At 38.1% G+C, this 26729-nt stretch overlaps 1 protein-coding gene and 1 long non-coding RNA gene across 14 annotated transcripts in view; one reads left to right on the top strand and one right to left on the bottom strand.

Moving 5' to 3' along the window:
* Positions 1–26729, bottom strand: part of NAV1 (neuron navigator 1) — a 249009-nt gene that overhangs the window by 58628 nt on the left and 163652 nt on the right. For 3 of the 12 annotated variants that reach the window (XM_087929273.1, XM_087929276.1, XM_087929278.1), the window contains exons 1-2: positions 9184–9332; positions 7974–8126 (exon numbers count right to left, since the gene is read on the bottom strand). The exons of 5 other annotated variants lie outside the window; for them this stretch is intronic. In XM_087929273.1, the coding sequence (XP_087785399.1) occupies positions 7974–8026 (53 nt within the window). In that variant the 5' untranslated portion in view covers positions 8027–8126; positions 9184–9332. Of the gene's footprint in view, positions 1–7973; positions 8127–9183; positions 9343–26729 lie in introns of those variants that run through there. 4 more of the 12 variants (XM_026713017.2, XM_087929274.1, XM_087929277.1 and 1 more) reach the window with 3 other exon arrangements.
* The window catches only part of LOC148126072 (uncharacterized), a 77965-nt gene that overhangs the window by 48505 nt on the left and 2731 nt on the right, over positions 1–26729 (top strand). For both annotated transcript variants that reach the window (XR_015742745.1, XR_015742744.1), the window contains exons 3-5: positions 3915–3996; positions 7501–7570; positions 26544–26597. This is a non-coding gene — a long non-coding RNA (uncharacterized LOC148126072). The remainder of the gene's footprint in view (positions 1–3914; positions 3997–7500; positions 7571–26543; positions 26598–26729) is intronic.

Below are 26729 nucleotides of genomic sequence, written 5' to 3'. Positions count from 1 at the left end.
GATTTGCTGAATATAAAAATATGAAAGACGGAATGTCTCAAGTGAAATAATATTTTCCTGCAAAAATCTCATGGTGAAGATTGCATTTATTCAAGTTTTGCAAGGAAGTCAAAGGATCTTCTATTTTTCTTTCTCTTTACAAAACTCAGCATTGTTACAGCATCATTGGGTATATTGAAGAGCAAAGGCCTCCTTTTAGCAATAGCAATAGCATTTAGACTTAGATACTGCTCCATAGTGCTTTACAGCACCCTCTGAGAAGTTTACAAATGTCAGCATATTGCCGCCAACAATATGAATCCTCATTTTACTGACCTCAGAAGGATGGAATGTTGAATCAACCTTGAGTCAGTCAGGATCAAACTCCTGACAGTAGGCAGAGTTAGCCCGCAATATTGCATTCTAACCACTGTGCCACCATGCACCTTCTTCCACTCTTCAAAAAGAGACATGACACGAACACTTGCTGGATGGGAAATGTGATTCCATAAACGAATTGTTACATGGAATAATCATACTTCAATCAGTTTACCTAATATGATAGGATTGTATAGAATGATGACCATCCCTTAGAGATCAAGTATAAGGATTTCAAGATTGCATTTATACATTGTGTAAGGCTAACTATGGCTTATAAAAGATTCACACCTTTAAGCCAACATAATGATTTACAAAACCAAATGATTCAATTGCCATATTACAATAAACCCAAACCGAGAAACATTATGATTAGCACAGAATATGAATGCAGAACTAAATTGTGTTATTCAACGCTAATTAGATCTGAAAGTTACCAAAAGATGGGTAACAGGCCAAATTATGTCCATCCAGGGCATCTTTAGACTCTATGATGACATGACATTTTTCGTGACATCCTTCACAAATGAAACAAATCTGTAATTTGTATTAGTACTGCAGACACTTGTGTATCCCTGGCACTAACTCATTACACTTCCTATTTAGTTACTTGGATCATTCTGAAAAACATTCAGCTACCTCAAATGAAACTGGAAAATAGAGTTGAACAATCATTGCTAGATTAAAATATGAATGGATGGTTTGGTCTGTTTAACCAACTGACTTTCAGGGCAGATTTTGGATTTAATCCCAGCCATGGGAATGTTGTGTTAGTAATCTGAACTAATCAGTTTGTGGACATAGCCATCTTGCAAGGTCTCTGGAAACCACTGATGAACATAAACAGTTTCTGCAAGTTTCCTCCACTGTTGCAATTGCAAATAACATTTTATCAACAAAGGAAACAAAGGAGAAAGAACTTCAAAGCAGTTTAAAAATTCATTAAAAAGAAAAAAATAAATCTAATTGGATTTCATTTTGTTAGCATTTGTCTGCTATAAATCTAGTGGGAGTAAAACACACATTCACTCTAGACAAAATTTGTGGGTGTAATCTTTTCTATTCCAATAAGGAACCTCACTTGGTTTAGCCTGATATCATTCAGTAGTTTCATGTGGTAGCTGAAAATTTCTGGACCCAATATAGTGCTATTTCTTTGGAGAGAATTAATTAATTTAATTCAAGTAGCAAGTATACACTGTAGGCTGCACTTCTTCTCTGTTACAAGACAGACTGACATACACCATACTCTTGACTTGGGCCTCTGTACAACTGTCTGCTAAACTTCAGATAAAATGAAGGGTACTATTCCATTTCCATGTCTATGGAGTTGTCAGTCATCCAGATCATGGCTGTCCCAAAGATGCTTTTTCAACAGGCAACCATACTTTCTGTTTTTTCTTTGAAGAAGTTTTGCTTTTCATCCAAAAAGCTTCTTCAGCTCTGGAAGAAGAAACTGAAGAAGCTTCTTAGATTGAGAAGCTAAATGTCTTCAAAGATAAATCAGAAAGTTCAGTTGCCTTTTGAAAAAGCACCTTTGGGATTCCATTTCCATGTTAAAATAAAATTCAACTGCCAGTTCAACTGGCTTTTCTTTATGGAATGGGGAACAAGAACAATCAACCTCTCTGACTCAGGGCTGATCATACATGGTAACTGTGGAACTGTGGGAGAAAACCAAATGTTGAGCTTGCCATAGCCACCAGACTAACAAGCAGGAGCTTAGCATAGTAAGTATAATTTTGTAAGGCCAATAATAAAGTGCTTCTGCAGGTGGCGATGGTTGTACACAAAAAAGAAATCCCTCTTCACTCAAGTGTACACAGACATTCGGATATATTATTGCCAATTATAGACTTGAGCAACAGGAAGGCAACAACTCAAGTTGCAGTGCTTTTGTTGTCTCAGTCATTATGAAGTCAAGTCTCACATAGTGTAGGGGTGAGCCTAATGTTTCCTCCAGGAGAACAAATCATCAAAGCATAGGCACAGGAGAGGCAGAAATAAGAAAGCCACTTACAACTATTGCAACAAAGTTCCAGATAATTTTTCTCTCATTTTTAATTTCAAAACAAAAGAAGTGACTCTATACTACTGCCTGACTTCCAACACACTTTAATAAGCACAAGAAATTGGTATTCAAATATCCAAAACCAAACTGGCAATATCAGGGTAATTAGGAAAAGCACATGGAGGTAAAGAATTTTGATTAAAAATTATATCAAAAATGCTAAGCTACACATATGTGATGAAAGAGAAAGATTAAAATTAGCAATTCAGTTAGTAACACTTTAAAATAGCAACATAAAACACAAACACAAAAAGGGTATATAGAACAATAACATTATCAGAAGTGGATTGGAGGATAATAAAGTTTTCTTGTAGACAGCTGTCAAATCTAAGAGGAATGTAGTATAACAGCTGGCATGGCTAATGCTGACCCTGAGCTATTTTTGGCTGTTTATACTCAGGTAGGTTTAGTTGCTCTTAATTATTCTTTGCCTGATTTTGCATGCAAAACCTGGCTATCTTGTGGATTATTTCAGAGTCGATGTTAAAAAATAGAAATTACATGTTTATTGTTGAACCATGTTAGTGGAGTGGTGTAATAACAACGTTTTTATGTTCTGTATAAAACTGGCAATATAGAAGTAAAAGTTCAATAATTCTGATCTTCTTGAGTCACAAGGACATATCCATAATAGGTATGGTATCTTTTTCTATCTTCCAACCAGAAGTGCTGAAGAGAGACCATTACTTTGGGCTAAAGGGAAGGAACTTTTCTGATTCGGAATGTCAAAAATTATATGAGACATATAGTTGGTGCCAAAATACATCCCAGACTACCTGTCAGCATCAATTGTATGATATCTGTCAAAAGTGTGATCCTTGTTTGTGTGTGGCCTTTGCTAGGTTATAGCCCAGGGGTAGTAAGTAGGAAGAAAGTTGCATAGCCCTGCCAGGCTAAGTTAGCATTTGGACTGGAACCACAGGTTTTAGGTTTAAGATGTTGGCTTGGGAATTCTGGGAGTTGAAGTCCACCTATTATCTTAAAGCTGCTGCGGTTGAGAAACACTGAGCTAGAATAACCTGGAAAGATTAAGTACTGGCTCCAGCTTGTCTTGGCATTAAAATGGAAATTGTTTAGAAACTGAATTGAAAATTAGTATTGGGCAAAGTTCTTGGACATGTTTTGTAATGGTTTGATATTTCCAAGTGTTCTCAAAATAAAATTAAAAAACTGGGAGTTTTTCCAATAATTGCTCGCAGTTTTCAATGAAGCCAGAAGGATTTTCCACAGTAAAAAGTGCCCTGCCTATTCTTCCCATAATTTATATTATCACCATCCTATTCTTGTCAGAGAGGAAAAATTATTGATAGGAAACCTTCACAACAGAAATCCTGTTATTCAGGTAGGGTCTCCATTTCCATATCTTTTTCAGTACTTCCAAAGTGACTTCGGTATGGTTTTTGAAGGTTGGAGGGGGGATTATTGGAAGCTCCATGCAAAGGCAAAACTAGATGGTCTTTGATACAGTCTTCCTTCTTTTTCACAGAGAAAATATGTTCAACAAGACCAAAGAATGAAGTCCTGGTGGCAGACAAGTACATTTTGAATTGATTCTAGATAAGGGGAAGGTTAGTATAATATTTTTCTTTCATTCATTTTTATCGAGTGAGGCAAGCACCTGGAAACTGAGAAAACCTTTGGAGCCCAGGTTTCGTTTTAAACTAAGACTAAACAAAAATGTATTGGACCCAGGATCTAGTCCAACAACAATCAACAGTGACTCTGTGGTGACCATAGCAATTCAGTGCGTGACTAGAGGGCCAGACACATTCTCTCAGCTCAACCTATCTCTCAAGATTGTTGACATGGGGAAAAAATGAGAGAGCGGAGTGTTTTATATGAAACCCTTAGTCTCTCAGCGAAAGGTGGGATATAAATCTAAGAAATAAAGAAAGCAGCACGAGCATCCTAGCCACTATCCCATTTTCTATGTGTTTTTTTTAAACATTATATGGATCTCTGTGGGATGCTGTTCCAGATTAATTTTGCTGGGGTATTTTCTCTAATGCCCTAATTAGAAGGGGAAACAAGGGTCATGGCCCTTGACTGGCTGAGGAATTCTGGGAGTTGAAGTCCAAAAGTCTTAAATTTGCCATGGTTGGAGATCTCTGGCTTAGAGGATCTTCCAGCGCCAGGTTTGAAATTTCAAATGTTCTGCCCATTGCCTTCTTAGTGAAATGTGGAAAATTACAGGCTGTAAAGTAAAACCAGAAGTCACATTATATAGGCAGGCACAAGAGGAAGATGGCCGAAACAGCATGAGTTTCAAATTGTCTGGCCTTCACGACTCATGGCTGCGGTAATAGAAAATAGTTGGTGGGATGCTAAATTAGAGAATGAGGCATAAATTGGACATGGTGAGGAAAAGGGCCATCTAAGCCAGGGGTCCCCAATCCCCAGTCTGTGGACCGGTACCAAGCCGAGGCATGCCAGGAACCAGGCCCCACAAACAAGCGAAGCCTCATTCGCAGGATGCAGGCAGCACACAAAACCACACCCATCCAGGCCGCAGTACTCTCTCCACAGAACCAGTCCCTGGTGCCAAAAGGTTAGAGACTACTGATCTAAGCTTACCACTCTTTGTTCTTCAGCATAATTGTTCGTTTATGGTGGCAGAAGCCAATATAGTCAGTGCTGTTTCAGGAAAGCAGTACTTCCTGAGAAACAGAGAAAGTTAAGGTCTGAGAACTCTATACTGTTTATGGCTGGAAGGCCTTTTAACTGAAATGGCTGGAATAAGCTCACTAAAGGCTTTGTAAAGGACAAGGGGCTTTTAACAGAACAGTAATGGGCACTATTAATCAATAAGCAAGCCAGGCTTGCAGAGAACCTAACCAATGAAGCCTGAATGAATATAAGTGAAAAAGAAAGCAAATTTTCCAGGGATAAAAGACATGCAGGCAGGACAATAGACTAATCCAGCCTCAATGAGAGTGTATATAACCATGGCCTTTGGGTTACACAATGGTCCATTCCTATCTTCTTCTTCTCCCCACATGCATACTATAGGTAGTCTTCATTTGAAAACCATAATTGGAACCAGAAATTGGAAACTTCAGCTATATTTATGATCCTACTGTGGTTTTCCAAACCTGCAAATGTCATAAATGCAAGCATTCTTAGGAAAGATACTTTTTAATCACTATCATGACTGCAAATGGTTGCTAAATGTGGCAACCCTTATACGAGGACTCCCTAAACTTCTGAGGCCCCATTATACAATATTTTTTATCTTTCATTTTTTCTCAACTGCCTAAAAGTACCAACTGCTGTCTTTCTGATACTCAGTAATCCATTCATTCCCATCTTTTCCCGCTATGATCTTCCACACATTGATTTAAAATAATCTTTTTTGATTTCAATGCCTTTCAGCATAAGTATGATTAGTTACTAATTTCCAAGCTCTGTTGGAAACCTCCTATAATTATTTATCAGTGATCAAAGAAATATGGAAAAAACTTAAATCTTTTTTCTGCAGATTTAGGTCAGTTTCTACGTTGTATGCAGACCAATTCAAAGCAATTATTTATTTTCTGGATGTTTTTATTGTTTTATAATTTAAGAATTGTAAGCCACCCAGAGACACTTGGTTGAGTTGGGTGGCTATAGAAACTGAATAAATAAATAAAAATAAATTCACTCCAGAGGGCAGTCAAAACACTGACAGGCAGTATGTATTATGACCAAAATGCTCACATATTGCAGTGGAAATGACTTCTTATTTCCTTCAGTCTTTCCAACTGCTTTTGCAATAAGTCAATTGGCTTCTCCAGCCCCACCTCATCCCTCGGGTCTCTGGAATTAAAACATTTAAAGTGAAGCTGGAGATAAAAACCTTGACAGGAGTTAGGGATACACAGGCTCACAACCCTAAAACAGGGGTCACACAGCTGTTGTTTGATAAAAGTGCAACTTTTTTCCCAATAGAGCTCCTATTATTTTATTAATTTCATAAAACAAGTAACTATTTTGCTCCCATTCCAGTATGAAGCAACTGTTCCATACCTGTTCATGACAGAGGTTTAAAAAAAGGCAAAAACTTTATATCTTTTTGCCCCCAAATAAGCTGCCCCTCTGCTTTTCTAATTATAGAATTAGGTGCCAATGAAGGCAGAGTCTTCAACTGCAAAAATACAATCTGCAAAACCTGTATATATGTGACAGTCAGATAGAAAAAACAAATGAGAGGGTTAGCCTTGCTGTGTTGAAGATTCTTATGTACCACTCTTGAGGTACTTTGATTCAGTACGGAAATGCTTATGTTCTTATTCATTCAGAAATACTGAAGGCACAATTCTTGCTGTTTCAGCAAATCTCTTGGCAATGGGCATGCTTAAAGGCAATTGGGTATAAAGCATAATGCAGTTAAAGACAACATTTAAGCCACAAAGCATCATTCCAAGCATCATTCTTTTTAATACAGATCATACATATTTTTCTTAGTCCCAAATTTTGTCATTGAGAAAGCTAAAGAGCAAACTATATATCTGCAGGCAAACCATGTGCATTTGGTTTTTAAGCCCAGCCTCTCTAGGGTTATGAAGAAGTAGGTGTTAATAAACACATCCTAGTTATGGAAATTACTCTCTTTCAACCAAATTTATTTCAGAGATGCTATGTAGCTACAAGATGGACTAAGACTACTTCCTGACAGACAACTCAAAATTATCAACCCATAAAGTATTATTGCATCTACCTTTTTCCTAATAAACTATGGTAAGAGAGAGAGAGAGAGAAAGGGAGGGAGGGGAGAGGGAGAGGGAGAGGGAGAGGGAGAGAGAGAGAGAAGAAAAACAATTTAATTCAAATTACTCAAATACATCCAATTTATGTGAATAACAATAACAACAACAATAACAACAACAACAACAATTATTATTATTATTATTTAATGAGATGATCCCAGAGGACCTTCAGTTCTTGTTCTTAAAAGGAAATTCAGGTCAAAGAATTCCAGTTTGTATCTATTTTCCACTTCCTCTTGTAGACTCTCATTTCCTTGTGGAAAAAAAATTGTAGCTATTTAGCAAGCCAAGAATGACTATCACCAGAGTAGTTTCCTTGTCTTTCAGAATGAAATGAAACTACACAGTCAATCTGAAAGAACATGAACATCTGGCTGGAAGATTTACACAGAGACCAGTGAGTATCTCAAGACAGAAATATGTTGCTTTGCAGCCATCGTCAAAACAGATATGAGTTACTTTTAAAATAAGTTATATTGTGACAGAGGAAAAGCACACTAATTTAAAAATTGGAGCCCAATATACAACATTCCTCCCTTTATAGATGGTTCTCTTGTATCTGGATGATATTATAATGCACTCTAGGGTGCAAGTTACGAGATTAAATAGAACATTTAAAAATTGAACTGAGGTGAAGAATCCTTTTGTTTTCAAAGAATCAGTGCTGAGTAAGCAATCCAGTAACTCCTCAGACCTGCAGCAGAATCTTTAAGGAGTTAATATCCCATAAAGCAAGGATGCTAATGTCCCTTCTTGTCAAGATTATTCTTTCCCATGTCATTGGAGGAACCTTCACATACCCCAGATAGTAAAACCTCTGGAAAGCCACCTTTGAACCAAGCTCCAATTCCATCTGCAACCTATTTGAGACAGGATATTGCCTTTCTTCTCACAAAAAGGCTCTCAGGCCGTCCATCCATGAATGTTCATGTGTGCTCTGCTGCTCGTGAGCCCTGGCAAGCAAGACAGTCTCACATAAGCACGTGCTCCAGAGGCTGCTCCCCACAAATTCAAACTGTCCAACTCCCACCTATTCCTTCCCTCATGGCCTCCGCCCCTTCCTTCATTCCCCTTCCTGAAAGATCACATTTCACAGAGGATGGGCTGCAGGGAGTCACCAGGCGGGTACATTTCAAATCATAACACACACAAAAAGAAAAGGAGGAAGTAAAGCAGGTGGCCTAAAGGAAAGAGAGAGAGAGAGAGAGAGAGAGAGAGAGAGAGCGCAGGTTCCCTAACGGTCCATTAACACTGCAAGGACTGGAAGAGAATACAATGGAGGGAAACAGGATTGTGTGAATTGGCTGCAGTTAGCAGAAGAATGCAAGAATCTATCTCAAACGCCCTAAGCCTCCCCAGCTGCCCCTTCCCCATTTGTGTGCATGCTGGTGTCACTTCCCAGTCCACAGTCAATATCAGCACATGGCATGCCGCAACTAATAGATTTTGTAAAAAGCAAAGAAAAAAAAAACTACAGACATTTTAACAATAACATGTTCTTTCTCTACAGTTTCGGGTGAACATTTTAGATGATGTTTAGAGCATTTTCCTTTGGACTTTGTGGCATTACTAAGAGGGAAATAGGTTTCCTTCAATCAGCAGTAAGGAGGAAATCACTCCCTTTGTAGATTTTTCACTCCACTTTGACAGAGATAGAAAGGATTGGAAGTTATATGCTTGAAATTTAAGTTTGTAACATACACGCCCAATGAGCTAATGCTTCCAAATGGTTTTCACAGCATTTGAACAATCCAGGAGCCCCCACCCAGTCACCAAACCATGCCATTGTTCCTTCTTAAACACGATTCAGGCAAAGCCCTCCTCATTCCAGATCACAGCAGCCGATGAGATGGATGAGGATTTCTAGCACCCTATACTTCACTATCAGAGCAGCGCCCAGCTGGCATCAGCAGAGACACCAGCGGAGGCACCCTGAGTCTATTTCTTTTACAAGGAGCTTGGATCTCCCCACAGCAAAGCAACTAAGACCCACTTGCACCCCATCCTTACCTGCTGGGTCTGGCAAAGTGTACTGACCGGAGTGTCCTCCCTGTTCTCTGCAGTGGGACATGGAGCATTTTCTCAAGTTCTCCCTATACTCCTGCACAAATGCTCCACACAAGCTCCCCAGTGCTGGCGCAACCTCTCAGAAAGCAGCCACATGAAGCAAGGAAGGCGGAGAAGAAATTAGACCCTTCCCTCGGTACCTCCTTCGCCATTCCCTCATTCCCTTGCTTTCCCTCTGATGGCTCCTGACAGCTACGCTTAAAGCTATAGTGCACTATTTCCCTATGTTGCTGCCTCTTGTCCCCTCTGCTTTGCAAGGCTGCCTCTTTAACACCCACTGCAGGTATAACAGACAAAGGGCTGTTTGGGCTTCTCCTTTTAGCACAAGCTGCAGCACAAAATTGCAAGCCCCTCTGAGAAAATAAAGCCAGTCCCCTAGCAGTGCATGGTATGCTGCAATACCTTAATTCCATTAACCCCCTGGGACACTGATAACCCTTTATTCCCCCCCCCCCCAATTCTAAGCAAAGCCTTCATTTTGGCAACAGTCAAGATGTCTTTGTTCTACAGCACACTCGCTCTTCTCTGGCTGTCGGATGCTGCATTGGATCGTTCTTCGGTTATCTGTAAGCATGCAGTCAGCTTTACACTTTGCTACTCAAAATGAGAACAGTTTGAGGGGAAAAGGACGAAGAAAAAGATACACAGAAGCTGCTGCCATGCTTGATACCAAATGTATCTGAGAGCAATTAGTCATATTCAGGTTTATAAGATCACTGCACTTCAAGCTCATGACTCTTCTCTAATGCTAGTCAATGTCTTAAATATTGATGAAGATAGCCATTGTGATTTTTTTCAAATGTTACCTTATCAAGGACAGCAAACAGACTTAGATCAAAACTGATAGTTTTACTCTAATCTCAAGATGTGCAACAGAAAAGACAAATGCTTCTAAAGGCAGCTTTCTTCAAGGACTTTAATTTTCAAACTTCTCTAATAGCTCTGAAAATAGAAGCAATTAACATTCAGATCTATTCACTATTCAAATCATACAAATGCTTCTTGACAATTCTAACGCAAACAGAATTGGGCTTCCTTTTAAATGCAGAAAATTGGGATAATTAGAAATAAAACTACTAATATATTGTGTGTTCTTAAAATAATTTAATCTAGCAAAAGCAGTGAGTTGTGTCTAGCATATGTTTAAGACTGCAGCTCCTTGCAGTAATCCAGATTGTGATTTCTGTTTGTTTTTTTAAAAAAAACTTTTTAATTCAAATAATTGGCTGAATCTAACCAACCTTGACTGATTCCCACCCCCCACCCCCCAAAAAAAGAAACCAGAGAGAGCACCAGTTATCATTTAAATGGATGACTACAAAGAAATAGAAAGTAGGGGATAGCTTGTCAATTCAATAAAAAAAATCCCAGAAAAAAACACACTTCTATATTCCAAAGAAAACAATATAAAAACTTTCATCAGATCATTTTAGAAATGAGTTTGTTCAAAGTGCTGCTACGAAAGTCCAGAGCACCAAAGCACAAAAGAGTTAAGATTGTTCTCCAACTTTCTGCTTTCATCTAATAGTTGTCAAGATACTTGCACAGCCCAGACCAGGAACTTCTAATCTAACCCCAAAGACAAGTAGGATCAGCACCAACATTCACCATAGTTTTTTAAAAAGCATTATTTCACTTATGCACATCAATTTATGTGTATTTTCTTTATCTTATGAATGGGTATTATTTATTTTATTTAATTTATTGGCTGCTCAACTCCAATGGACAATGGGTGGTATGAAGAATTCCAAAAATCTCAGCTGAAGCTGAAGTGTGTGTGTGTGTGTGTGTGTGTGTTTTTAAAAATCCTATTAACCAGTTACTAAGTTAAAAAGTATAATATGCACAAGATTTGCATTAATCTATTATATATAATCTCGGGGATAGATCCATTTCATTAAATGCTCAGTATTAGTTGATCATAATTTATGTGCTTAAATGTATCAGGCAAACTAAATCATTTATATTACATGTCTATGCATATACAATGGCATATCTATGTAGTAGTGGAAGTTACTTTAATACATTAGCATTTTGCTTGCTTTGCATCCTCTCATATATTTTTAGATCTCGCGAATTACAAAAATAAGTAATCCCATTCCGACTGAAAGATCTATGTCTTTAGCAATTTAATAAAGCATAAACGTTTCTAGCTCCAGTGCGCAAATCTTTTCTGCTCTGAGTTTTCTCAACACAACATGGACCAAGCTGAAAGAATAGTGTCCCCATGTGTTTGGAATGGCTTCTCTGGGCTTCCTTTACCTTAGCAGGGTCTTTTATTCAATCTCCTATCAAGGAACTTTCAAACTATATCTTGTTTATTCCTCTGCCTAGGAAATTATAGATCCTATTCCTTTTTCTAGATGTGTTATCTCATATATAAGCTTACATAGAAATGTTAGTACAAAGATACTGGTATGTACATACATGTTTTATGTAGAAGCATATAAGTACATGTGTGTAAAAACTGGCTGTTGTTGCTAAGTAGCATTGATATACTATGATATAGCTGATTAAAAATTGTGTGATTTTTTTTGTCATTTTGTAAAAAAATTCTATCCCATTTTGTACCAAAAAGAAATCAAAGAAACCCATAAAAGTATCAGAAAATACTACATCAGAATTTAAAACACCAATGTAAAGAATCAGAATTGTAAGAAAATCACTAGTTCACACTGCCAACAACAAGGGAGAAAAGTCAGGTTTTCACTTTAAGGATAGAAAATAGCTTCAATGAATGCAGGCATTCATGGGGAGTATAGAATTCCTGAATATGGGAATGAAAAGGAACACCTCTAATATGATCTGGTACTCCCAGTTCTTTCCATGAAAAATGGATAAGAAGAAACACTAATAAGGATCATATTAAGCAATAAAATTAAGGAAAATATGAAAGAGGAACCACACAGAAATGCAGGTCATCTCTCACTGCGCATATAGTGATTAAAAGAGCTATCTATTATTTAGCCTCCTTGTGTGCTGCTCAATTCTACTACTCCCCTGAGTCAACTGCCTGCCTTATAAATCAGTAAACTAGAAGAAGCTGATTTTCCCCACCACCTCCCTTACTCCTCTGTCTGCCTTTTGTTTAAGCCAGCCAATTTAAATCAAAAAGATTCAACCTTTTCTTCAGCTCTCTAACCAGTATTTGGCAGAGTTGTAGAAAAAGGATCTATAATCATATCAGAGGACTGACTTTCTCCAGACTTTTGAAACTGCTATTCCTCTGTTTCCCTACTTTTTCCTCTTTTTCCTTTTGCAAAGACAGAGCATAGTTACAGGTTTTTAACTGAGAAAGTCAGCTCACTTATAGCATCTTAGCTGAGACCAGAGTTCCAAGCTTTCTGGAATCTAAACGGGGAATACTATATGTACATAATTAAGGTAACAACATTCATTACAGGGCAGGACTACAGTTGAATCCACTGTAGAAAACTGTACAGTGTAGGCTAAAGTGTCTGTATTCCTCACTGAAAGTGTTATTTATATATTAAAGGGCAAATATTACTTTGATTCAGGGACATACAATTTTCAGGGGTTGCTAGGGACTCTCTAATTCATCTGGTTTAATTTTTTTTTTGCTCCATGATTTTTATTTTAAAAAAGAATGAACCCAGTAATCAATTCTGTGATGACCTTATCTATAAGAGAGCCTTGAATTTAGATAGACTCAGAGCCATTCTTAGAAAATAACAACAGGACTACTTGGGATAGGGGGTACACATGGGAGGACGGGGAGGTTACAATAAATGGCTGGATGCAATCAGAGTTGCCTTTTGTCAAATGTGCTTGTGACAGGATATATCATCATGGTAGCCATTTTGTGATAATACCATGATATATTCTCAAAATTCAAAAAAATAGGCAAAAGTTTATCTATTGCTAAGGCAGCACTGGGGTACTCAATCCACACTGTGCTCCAATTTGAGGCCCACAGGGTACCTAGTGATTGTGGTAAAGTTGCATTTATAAGCTTAATGCATTCACTTTCAGCTTTCAAATTGCCTTCTTTGAAACACCACCCATATGATCATTGGGACAATGTCATTGTATATGAATGGTTTTAAAGTAAGTCTGGGTAGGCTCTGTCCTAAGAAATTAAGCTTAGGGGGGCCAACACAGATCCTCCTTTTGAATCGTTCTGAAAATGAGAATCTTCACATGGGTGGAAGAGAGTACCATTGGTCAATGGGCCTATCAGACTGACTGATGGTGAAGATCTCCCACTTAAATTGCTATAACTGAAAAGATGAAAGATACTATCAATTTTAGCAGAATGAAGAAAGCTACTTTTCCTCTCACAAAAATTGGCACGAAGAAGACAATGTCTGTGGATATGCAGGAAGAAGGCAGGGCTGACTTCTGCAGCTCTGATGCTGCCAGGGAAGGGAGGCAACAGCTGCTAGGAAAATGTGGTAGGCTTTAAGCAAACACCTGCTCTCTTTGGGGTTCCTATACACCATTACTATCCAAGGCTTGATAAAATTGAGGCTTCTAGAATGTAGCCTTGATGAAAAGACATCCCCTCCCCTTTAGATTCTGTACCAAACTATGCAGGTCAACATTGCAGCTGCTGGAGAACCAAATAAAGCAAGGCTATGAATCATGCCACTGATTTTGAGAAGGATCAAGGTCAATCTAATCTGTTATCTAATCCTTCTAATTAGATTAAAAATAATTATCTCTAGTAGCCAATATTTTTGTCTGTCAAAATGGCAAATGTCAGAAAAAGAGATATTGGCTAATACAACCATTCTTCTGTCAAGAATTTGATCTCAGAAGCCATTCTAAGGATCTGAAGCACCAAAGTTCTGCATTTGTTTTCTCTGAAAGGAGTTAAATTACTCTGACTGCAGGAAAAATGCTCATGTCTAAATTTGGGCTAGCAATTCCCTACTGGCACTCAGGCAGCTAACAATACTCATTGGGAATCTGTCAGCATTTAACTGATTAAAAATTAGACCCTTACCAACATCAAGCAGGTGACATAGCACACTGTTACATTCTTGGCACTGAAACAAAAAACCACTCTTGTTCAGCCTGCTGCTGAGTAGGATATTATAGGCACCAGAGCTCTGTATTGGCATCTCCTGTGAAACTATAGTGTAGTAGGTGGTCAGAAAACGTCCTATTTGAAGGAAGTACTTCTTCTCACCACTAGGTAACATGAACCAATAATCGATTCAAGCACCTGTTTAAATATATTATAACTTGTTGAATAATCATCCGTTGGCCAGGTTCACATGATCCTATGCCTAATATTATTTAGTAACCCAATGAATGTTCAAACAATACATTAAGCCAAAATCTGATGCATTAAACCAACCAATATTATCTTGTTTGTGTAAGCACGTCTGTATAGTTACAGGCCTAAAACCAATTTTGATAAAACTGATTTTAAAAGTCAAACTCTTTGTCCAGCACTGTTGTGATAATATAGTACCAGTAAAGATATTAAGGTAAATAAAAAGGTCCTTTTCTGTTATCAGTGGAAGAAACTTAAGATCCTGTATATAGTGCATCCTGCCTTTTTTATTTCATTGATATTGATAAAGCTGAGAGACAGTAATGTGTCAGTAGATATTTGAAATTGACTGTAAGACTGAAACTTAGATAAACTTTTCAATTCCATGTTGGATTATAAACATATAAAAATTAATGTTTCTTACACTCTGATGTACAACTGGGATAACTAATCAGTTATTATGTGGACCAAAAAGAAGATGGAAATATGTAAATGAGAATAGTAATTATTATCATAATAACCACCAGAATTATGTTGACCTCTCATTTTGTGACAACTAGCAGCACTAGATTCAAAGAATCAAGGGACAATTCAGCTCTCAGGCTAGATAGATAGCTTTTCCAAAAGCATTCCTGATGCAGGAGGTGCTGTCAGTCATCTAATCTTTCCTGACTGGGACTGACATTACCCTTTTTCTTTTTTTCTTTTTGTGTGGCAGCAACTCGAGTTCATCCGTAGCCACAAACATACAATGTCCAGGATAATCAGCAAAACTCTCCATTCTATTACTTTACCAAGGAGTCTGAAAATAGTGGGCTCCAGTTTCCTGGCAAAGCATTCAAGCAAACAAGGGAGGTACAAGCAATCCCATAATTCAAGTAATCTACTCAGTTGTACAGATGACATGAATTTCAAACCACAACCATGTGTTCTGGTTCTAAATGTATCTAAATTAAACCTTGCATTCACTGTCCACAGAGCAATACCTTGGTGGATGGTAAAGATGCTTATTGCATTCAGGGAAGAAGAACCCATAACTAATACTCGGTTAATCAGAGCAACAGAGTCACAGTATTTCTTTAGTTTATTTATGAGCTACAGTGGCGCAGTGGTTAGAATGCAGTACTGCAGGTACTTCTGCGGATCACCAGCTACCAGCAGTTTGGCAGTTCGGGTCTCACCGGCTCAAGGTTGACTCAGCCTTCCATCCTTCTGAGGTGGGTAAAATGAGGACCCAGATTGTTGGGGACAATAGGCTGGCTCTGTAAACTGCTTAGAGAGGGATGTAAAGCACTGTGAAGTGGTATATAAGTCTAAGTGCTAGTGCTATTATTGGGGGAACAGATCCAAAAAGAAAAGTAACATATATAGAATAGAACATGGAGACATACTGACTATCATACTGGTCTGGGTACAAACCTAGAATCTTTTGAAACATACTAGCATATTTCTATTCATTTTTAAAAAAACTTGCCTATTGCAGGACTTTCCAGATGGGTGAGAGCCTAAAGCATGGGTGAATGTCTGGTACCAGTTCCTGTGACTCTGAGAAGATCTGTGTTAGGTATATGGCTCCCAGTAGAGTCTTTAGGCTGGTATAATTCATAGGAGCATCAAAGATCTCTGGCTTTGGTTTACTCATTCCTGTTAAGATTTTGAGTGTTAGAGCCAACCAGACCAGATTCTCCCCAAAAGATCCCATCAAATAACAACAACCGAGGCTGAAATATGAGACTCTTCTCACTGTTAATGAAAACAATGAAATGATAGAAGGGATTAAAGTTGCAGGAACTTTGTGGGAGACAGACCATGTCAGATTGGAAATCAACTTAATGCAGATACAAGCAATAGAATAAAATCAAACCACTGTGTTATATTAAAAAGACAAAATAATCAAGAAAATTGTAGGGTAACATCTATCCACACTAGATGAGTTTAAATCCTCAAGGCCAGATTCAGATCCGAGGATTCTGAAGGAGCTGGCAGACATGATCTCAGAACCACTGAACCATGCCTTTAAAACTCCAGGGATACTAGGGAACTACCAGAGGATTCGAAAAGAGCTGATATGGTCCCAATCTTCAAAAAAATAAAAAAGACACAAACTATATATCAAATCACCTTGACATCAATAACTGGAAAATATAATCAAGCAATGGATCTGCAAACACCTAGAAACAAGCAAAGCTATTACTAGTAGCCAACATGGGTTGCCAAAAACAGATCATGCCAAACAAACCTTATTGCATTCTTTGACAAAGTAACCAAATTAATGGACATAATTTAGAACCAGTGACATGCTGTGGACATAGTATAGTTCAACTTCAGTAAGGCACATTTGACAAAGGAATCCACACCCTACCTCTTGGTAAGATAGAAAAAATGTGGAATAGACTGCTTCACCACCAGATGGATTTGTAGCTCACTGACCAACTGCATTCAATTGTAATCCTCAATGGAACTACATCTATCTGGAGAGAAGCATGAAGCGGGGTACCCCAGAGCTTTCTCTTAGGACCAGGACTCTTCAACATCTTCATAAGTGATTTAGATGAAGGGATAGAAGGGGTATTCATGATATTTACTGACAACACCAATAGTCAACACTTTGGAAGGCTCAAGATCTAGAAGGATATCGATAGACTTGAACACTGGGCTCTATCCAACAAAGTGCAATTCAGTGGTAAAAAAACTAAGGTTTTACACTTATGCAAGAAATGCACAGGTATAGAATAGGCAACAACAACTGTAACTGGGAAAGGGACCTAGATGTCCAGGTGGACAATCATGAGTGAGCAGTGTAGCTGCATCAATAGAGAAATAATATCAAGATCACATGAAGTGTTAGTACCTTTTTATATTGCACTGATAAGACCATGCTTGGAATATTGCATCTAGTTTTGGTCACCAGGATACCAAAAAAAATGTTGAGATGCTAGAAAGAGTGCAGGAAAGAGCCACAAAAATGATTAGGGAATTGGAGGAAAAAACATAGGATGAACAGTTGTGGGAACTGAGAATGTCAAGTATAATGAAGAGAAGGATTAGGGGAAACATGATAGAAGTCTTCCAATATTTGAGGGCCTGTCACAGAAAATGGGGCATCAATCAATTCTCCAAAGGACTTGAGGCCAAGACAAGAAGTAATGGATGGAAGCTTAAGAAAGACAGACCCAACCTAGAATTAAGAAGAAATTTTCTATTAGTGAGACCAATTAACCAGGAGAACAGCTTGCCACCAGACGTTGTGAGTAAAACATCACTGGATGTTTTAACAGCCATTTATCAGGAATGGTATAGGGTTCTAACTTTACAGTGTAGAATTTACAGGTGACAGTTCAGTAACTTCATTCTCCTTTCATTTAAACTTAATACTATTTGTAGATCCAGACTTATCAAAAGGGCTTGGGAAAGAACATTCCTTTTCCTTGCCATGCATATTAAGTGCCAACTATAGTCAGCCAGCAACACCCAGTTTGCCATTCAGTCCTAATTTCTCTCCAGCAAAGTTGGCCTGTGAAACAGGAAAATAGAGAGTGATATACAGTATAAAGCACTTGCCAGCCAAATGGCCTTGTTAGTGATCTCATTTCAGTGAAAAAACTGGAGATTTGGAAGGGAATTGCACTGAAATGTAACCAACAAAAGGAATGAAATAACATAGCATTTTGCAGATGCACACACATTCTGCTCAAAGCTATCTGTTCCCAAGCGCTAAAAATGCAATAAACACCTCCTTCTACATCACCATCCTTCAATACTGTAGCATAGTAATAACGCTATGCTATCAGCACATTACAAGAACGTGGGACCTACATTAGTCATCAATATGTTTCTGGCTGGAACTTGCAGGTCAGCCTTTCATTATGTGAACAGGCTTATCCAGTATGTTCCATTCCACCAGACGCCCCATTTACACCCTGCTTTTGTGAAGTAAAGAGAATGGAGCCTGGAGGGATTGTTTTCCAGTCACTGCTTTGCTCCATATCTTCTAACTTGCCAGCAATTACCTACGACAGAATTTTTCTAGGGAGTACTGGTTGTTGTCATCTTTAATTTGCCATGTTTCCTTTTTCCTTTTTGTTAGTGTCATAGTTCTATTTATTACTATTATTTCTGCATTTCAAAATTTTGATTAGTAATTAGTGATTTCTATTTTTATTTATTCTCACAATGGATATTTTAACTTATTTTATGATTTTTTACTTGATTAATTCCTCAACTACTATGTGAGCCTGTTATTTATTTTGTGATATAAAGTGGAATAAATAAATCAACTGCAAGCATCACATTTCTTTTCCATATTGACACAATTTCTCTTAGAGAAGAGTCATCAGTGCCTTGAGCATTATTGGGCAGGGAATAAGAAGAAGTTCAGGACCTTCAGTATGTACTGTTGATTAAAATAAAAGGTAAAGGCTTCCTTGTCAATCATATCTGACTCTAGGGAATGGTGTTCATCTCTATTTCTTGCCAAAGGAACCAGTGTTGTCTGAAGACAATTTCCAAAGTCTTGTGGCCAACATGACTATATGCCAAAGGCGCACAAAACACTGTTACCTTCCCACTGAAGTGGTACCTATTAATCTACTTGCATTTGCATGCTTTTGAACTGTTAAGTGACAGGAGGTGAGGCGAGTAGTAGGAGCTTGCCCCGTTGCACAGAGCTCGGGTTTTGAACCTAAGCTGTCAGCTCTCCAGCTGACAAGATCAGCATCTTTAACCACTGAGCCCTCACATCCTTGATTAAATATCATTGTCAATTAAATTCCATTTAGCTGAATCAAGAGAGGTCAGTTTACAAAGTGACAGGCAATACATCCAGGGAAAAATATGTTCATACAAAGCCTAACTGGTAGAATTCACATTGATTTAAATGACTAAAGAAAGGGGTAGACAAATTTGCAATAATACTTCATGAAGAGAGCCCGGTGGAGCTTTATATTCTACAGAAACAAAAGAAAGGTGGTACCCACATGTACTGTTGAAAATAAAGACACAGGTTAAAAAAAAACCCAGTTTATATCAACACCATATGAAAATAATGGAAGGTGAAGTGCAGGTGAAATGAAAGAAAATGTGGGAGTATTAATTTGCTTATCTAGGAAAAACTAATGCAGGAGTCACTCTTGGCAGGGTGGACATGCTCTGGGTCCTCTTATAAAACAATGTGAACTAGTGGGACCCCGTAAGTGTTCTCTCAATCGCAATGCCTACCCTATAGAACAGATGCTCTCCTGACCCTGACCTTCCAAAATAATTACTTTCTTCTTCAGAGCTGGGACCAGGATAGTAGTGGAACTCCTATGTATGCTTTGTTTTATATTCCAAGAAAACTTTTGTAGGGAGTCTTGATTATTTTTAAAATTTTACATTTATATAAAATCTATATAATTTTTACATTTTGCATTTTGTCCATATATTTTGTTAGCCACCACAATTATTTGGCTAAGATGGCAGCGACATAAATTAGCTAAATACATGTATGCATACTTTCATTTTTTAACTATTACCATGAAATAATCTGGCTCTCAATATAAGGCTTAAAATGTCCCAAACAGCGCTTACATCTTCTAATTGCTTCTTATCATATAGTACCTGCATCTTGCTTTAATGGTCAATGAACTATAAATCTGTCAATAATATTATATTTAAACATCATCCTTATCCAGTAAAACTAATTTTCATAGAGACAATGTTACAGTCAAATATAGCCATCAACCTATATTGGATCAAGAGATTAAAATTCATTCATCGTGCTGAGGAACTATTGTGTACAGAATATGTATTTTCTCTTCCCTAGTCATTATATTTTCTTTCCAATTTCTTTCACACGTTTCCTTTCTTCCACGTCCATTTTCCCTCAAGTTCTTGGCACAGCCATATTTACTATCCTATTCTGAAGGCTCGTCAATTATCTTCAGTAATTGTCTCAATCTTTCACCGTAAACAGTCAAATCAGTAATAGTTTTAAATCTATATTCATTCCTTTGCCTTATTTATTTATGAATTGTATGCACCTTTGTAATCTCTATAGACATACGGAGGTTTACCACAGTTAAAACAACTTGAAAATGAGAAACCAAAGGTTAAGGTTTAATGACTCCCATCTATCGATATCTGGCGAAACCTCGCTACATATTTTATTCATGTTATATGTTACTGAGTTATATCCTTTGGTATATGCATCCCTAAATATTTAATGGATTCAATACAAATGGGGACTTATCTTGGCCAACTCATCACAGCCAATTCACAATGTGATAATTTGCCACAGCCAACTCAATGCAGGACAACTTGCTGTGGGACAATTCAATGTGGGAATAACTCTAGAGAGGAACAAGTGAATTTCAGGGGCCTTGTCTTGCTTTTGGTTCAAACCTACTTAAAATAGAAGTCCTTGAGGCAGGGATGAGCCAGAGCAGGGAGACCCAGTGGCCCATCAGCCAAAGCATGCACTCCATCAGCCAAGCCATGGAGCAAGCATAGTACATAGGTGGTCCCTGCATGGATTCAAACTGAGGGTGCAGTGTGTCTGCTGCTGCTTCTTCCTAGGGTACCTGCTTCAAGGGCCATCTCCTCTACTGACATTCAGGTACCGGTCCTGCGCCTTCAGCCTCACCAAGCGTACAGGGCTGGAAGGAGAAGCTGTGGGCTTGGGGTTCTTCAGTAGCTTCATTTTAAAAGGTGCCACAGATTTCTCTGGGGCTATTTATTCAGCTAGGAAGAATTCCTAATCCATCCATTGGCATTGTTCAACCTGGTCAGGAGGTTTCTGGGATTGGCCCATTTGTTCCCATTCTACCACATAGAGCCAAACACAGAAAAAATGGGTTGACAGCAGCAGTCTTTGAGATATACAAACATCTGTCATACCTGCCACTCCTGTCTTAAAAAGAGACCACCAGAGCTAGAATGAACCCTTTGTCTGTTCTAAACTCATTCTTTATGCAAATCGATCATTCAACTGCGACACTTCACCCAAACTGAAGCTTTTCCAAATCAAGCAACATATCCAACTTTGCTTAGTTCCACCATGCAAACAAAATTAAGAAATGGTAAAATAGTGGTGAATAAGCTAGGGAGATTTTGAGGGGCTGTGGAGGCTAATTTTGTATGCCTATGCTTGGGATGAAAGATAAATTTGCTTAACCAAGTAGATAGGGTTATAGGAGCATGGTATATGGTTGAGTTTTTTCCCTTTTTATCTTCCCCATTACATCTGCTTTTTCTCTCCCCCTATGCTCCCCTTCTCCCCTTTCTTGGTCTCACCTCTGAAACTGCCTTTTCCCTTTCTGTGCAAGCAAAACTTAACTTCCTGGCATGCCAGGAAAAAGTAGTAGCAACAGCAGGCCTCCTCTCACAGACATACCAAGCCCTTGGCCTGGATCCATGCCGGGCCTATCCAGGTGTGCCATGTTTGCTCCATGGCTTGGATGATGACTGCTGGAACTCCACAGTCTGGCTCACCCCAGCCTCAACAACTTCTATGTTGAGAAGATTAAAACCTAAAGCAAGATAAGGACTGCTACAATTCATTTTTCCCTTACTCAAGTAATCCTGCATTGAATAGTCCTGCAGTGAGTTGTTCCGCAGAGAGTTGGCTGCAGCAAGTTGTCCCATTCCATAGAAAGAGCCAAGATAGTCCATTCTCTGCTTGGGGATCTTTCATAGCACTGCTTCCTGTACTTGACATGGAATATCAAGTACAGGATGTATTATGTCTTATGACCTTTAACATTCAATAATAAACCAAGATTTATAGAGAGGTGGATGATTCCAGCTAGATATTAAATTTCAGGAAATAATTATAGAACATCCAAGTGTACTGAAGTAAATAAACCATATCTCAAGAGCTTATGTATGATTGGTTCGTGGCACAAATGTAAATAGTTCTGATGTGATAATGACTTCGTAAATGCTTCTTATAGTATTCTCCTGATTATTCGTTAGCTTTCTTGAACTCTTTTCTATTGCCAAGATACAAATCATTTTAGAGAGTTTCATGTCTGGTGCTAGAAATAAAATATTGGCCTACCAAAAAAGGTGCTGCTGCAAGGTGTCTGGTTTGTTATGTGTTATGCTGGGAAATGGCAAAGAAGCTCTCCCTGAACTACTTCAACCTACAGAACTTAGCCAAACAGCTGCTTTTGTCTCTAGTCAATATTAGGCAAAAGGGAGACTATTGGGAATAATAAGCCAGTTGAAAGAAAAGATTGATGAGTTACAAGAGATTTGGCTCAGGATTTGACGGATTGCTATCTTTGCTGCAACACACAAATGCACCCTTCCTCCTTCTTAAAAACAGATCTTCTCAAAATAGCTGAAAACATTGAACATAACTTTACTGATGAACAAATGAATTTGTAATCCAGACTACAGCTTTACATAAAATGGCATGTATTACATTTGTAAGAACTATAAGTCTTGAGTTGCATATTCCTGACTTTTCAAACAGTAAGAAATTTCATGGTAGCTAAAGAGTATTTCACTCTGAAATGACTGGAGATTGTTTTGCAACATCTAAGTATTTGAAAATTAATGTAAAGTAGGTCATAAAGAGGAACAAGCAGACATAATGACAGATTGCTAATACAACATCAGTCTAGACTCTCTAAAGTAACAGCCTACAATTTCCAAATCCCTGAGGATGCATTTCCACAGCCAATTACAAACCTCAAACTTTTTTCCATTTATCTTTTTTAACACAAACTGCAAAAGCTATTTCTTTCTATCTACGAAGCACTTTATGCTTAACTTCCCCAGATCTCTCACACCTAAAACTGTGATCCTTTCCCAAAAAGAATAGAAAGCAGTGCATTGCTTATTCATAGGTGCTTACATATAAATTTATTTCCACTTGCCCGCTGCAGGTTTGAAGTTCTGATCCAAGAGGCCCAAAACAGTTTAATACAGCCACCAATCCTTTGTCTCATTGCATGCTTGTGCACATCCGGTCATAACCCCTTCCAAACAATAGGATAAAACAGTCAGATATGGTTGATCAGTGAGAATAAGGAAGTATTGCCTCATAAACCACAGACCAGAACATGATCCCAGAAGTTATGTTTGTGTCCAGAAAAATACAGCTGCATCCAAATCCCCATCTCACTGACTGTTAGTGACTGCCAACATGCTGAAGGCTTAGTATGTTTTTATCTCAAGGGTTTTATTGGCCAGAGACATAAGCTGTTCTGGAGCATCTGGCTAAACAGGCACTTTCAACTGTCTCCCCAACCCCGCCCCCCCAACCCCCATCATGCACAATTTTAATCCTGACTTAGAAGAGATATGGAAGAGAATTCTTTGAAGTTCCCTGCAATGATTATCAATGGCAAAGCTCCCTTCCTCCACTATGAGTGTGTGAAAGAAAAAATGAGAGGAAGAAAAAAGAGCACATGTATAAATCATTATCACTTCTGGGTCTTAAGAAAGCAATTTTTTAACTCCACCTATTTAATGGGCAAGGTAGCCCCATTAAGAAGAGGAGTAGTGTAGACACTTGTAGACACCACTCAATTTAGCTTGGGAGATTACTAAAATGCTGGGAAACAACAAATCAAGAATCAAGAAAGATAAAGAGCAATAATTGTACATAGATCAGTTAGTGCTAATGTCTTGAAAATATAGGGGTTTCCCCCCCCCCCTTTGCTGTAACTCTGTAATTGGCCAAGGTTTTGTTTAAAAAGGCAATTCCCTAGCTTAACTAGCTTCATTCTGCAGTTTGCATAAGAGTTTAACTAATCAGACAACCCCAAGGCAAGAGCAAACCACTTGAGGCAATATGGCTGCAGAGGGCAGGAAAAGTTCTGTTAGTTTGGCTCTACTTTGTCAGCAACAAAGCCAAGATGGGGAAGTCAGAGAAATCTATGTAAACATAGGATCAATGCATACCAGAATGATTCATTCTTTAAGCAAACATGACCCAGGCAAAGTAAAGGAAATATCACTATGGGGGCAGACAAGCTGCTTTTAATCCAAGAGAGAAAGAGAAATCCAAATTTGGAGCAATTTGGGGTGATATTTGGGGTAAGACAAACCCATTTACAAGCCTGCCTGAAAGGATTATATTAAGAGTTATTTAATAGATATGTAATGTGTAGTTCAGTTATGCAAAACATCCGTAGATCACCCACAACAATCAATGCATCTATTGAGTCAACTTTTTTAGAATATCCGAGACTAGGAAGTGTTAAACAGAATAGTTTAATTTTATATCACAAAATGCACATTTGACAAAAGCATGGAATGTTATGCTAATGCTGGGGTGGATGCCTCACATCTGGGCAGAATTGGACATTTCCCTATCCTCTAGTACAGGGGTCTTCAAACTTGGCAACCTTAAGACTGGTGGACTTCAACTCCCAGAATTTCTCAGCCAGATAGCTCTAGTATCTGCACTCACTCCTTTGACACCAAATTTCTGTTATGCCTGCAAGCAATATTAAAAAACTAAAAATCTTATACAAGAGAGCGCGCTGGGCAAGGTAAAGAAAAATCTACTCGCATACATTAAAGGAACAACTTCAGAACACAGAAAGATAGATAAAACAGAAGGGTATGAAAGATATTTTTTTAACCAAGGGCTGCCTGGTCTAGTTTGGTGGTGAATAATTTTCCTACCTGTCCTGCCTACAGGAAGAAAGATAGGAAGTAAACCTTTAGATAAGAGACCTAGTTCTTCAAATGGCAACAGCTAAGTCTCAAACAGAACTTGGAAAGAATTACACCCAGTTACAAACTTACAAAAATAAAGTGTAAAAAGTAAAAAATCATAATATGCAAAAAGATACTTAAGACAAGCAGCTATCAGGATTTTCTCTGACTATCACAATGAGTGAGTCAAAATGCATAAAATGATCTGGAATTTTAATGCAAATAAGCTAGCATTTAAAACCCGAACATTAAAAAAAATACAGAAGTAAAATATAATATTGTTTTATGATCAAGATGGTGAAAAAGGCTCTAATTCTGTGATCAGGATTTTGTGTGTGGGTTTATATATAGGAGAATAAATGTGTGCACGCATGTATTTTATGTCAGAGACTGGAGTATGGACTTAGGCAAGGACATAAATTAATATTTCTCTACCCTATTGTTATCCAAAGTAAATTTCCCTCCTGAGCCTGTTATTTCCTCTGCTTTAAAAAGTTACGGTTTCACATATATGTTTTCATAAGGAAAATAACCTCAGAAGGGAAACAATTTCAGTGGGGAAACTGATGTGGAGTTAACTCCCAGTTTTCCAACACCATCATCCAGAACTGCATCTATTCCTGTCTGCATGGCAACTATACATTTTAAAACGAACCATGGGAGTTGTGTGTCATGTCCACTGATATTTCAAAGATGTGATATCTACCTGTGAGGGACAACCTGGGCAGAATTTAGAGGGAAGAGTGCCAGGCTCTATTTTAATATTAAAATACTAAATACTAAGAAGTTGGATGGATTTGCAGTCACAAATTATCCTTTGTTTGGCATACTGATTTAGGAGTTGGCAAATACCAGACTTGTCATCCCAAAAAGATGCGCACATTTGTTGTGACTGTCTAAATTCAGGTAGCAACATGTATATATAAAGCAAGGGATGAGGAAATTTCTTCCTGGTTATGGGTAAGGAATATAAAAGGAGGCTATGGAGAAGTAAAAATCCAAGCACCTATATTCACTACTAAGATGGTTTCAAACCATCTGACAGGTAGAAAAAACAAGTAGATAAAACAGGAAGATAAAGCTAATAAAGCCAGGAGAGATGATGGAATAGCAGAGGGTTGAACAATTTTACAACCAAATCAGGAATTCAGCCTTTGCCTGTCTTCCTCAGCTTTATGTTTTTAAACTCCATACTGGACCAAAATGAAAGTAAGTCTCTGCAGATTGATTTGGGGGACACTATCCCTTCAAATGACTAATAGAAGAGAACATAGGTAGCTCAGGGTTGAACTGTGAAGTTGTTGATGCTCTCTGAGTTTGATTGTTTACTTGTAAATGTTTCATTACACAATTGGATAACATCATCAGTGTGAGAGGATAAATTAAACTGTTTCTTTTTCAGAGAGAAATGAAAGATTGCTCTAGAATCCACATACATGATCGGATACCACCCAAAGTAAGAAATATAACTCCAGTAGCAGTTTAACAAAATAGCTTGTGTGTGTGTGTGTGTGTGTGTGTGTGTATGTGTATGTACTTGCACATATATGTGTATGTATGTGAAATTGCTTTAAGATTAATAATTCCT

Source organism: Pseudonaja textilis, chromosome 3 (genome assembly GCF_049901715.1).
Source record: "Pseudonaja textilis isolate UNSWEBS1 chromosome 3, rPseTex1.2, whole genome shotgun sequence".
Taxonomy (NCBI): domain Eukaryota; kingdom Metazoa; phylum Chordata; class Lepidosauria; order Squamata; family Elapidae; genus Pseudonaja; species Pseudonaja textilis.
Note: the sequence above shows the minus strand (reverse complement) of the source record. Positions and strands in the feature narration are given on the sequence as shown.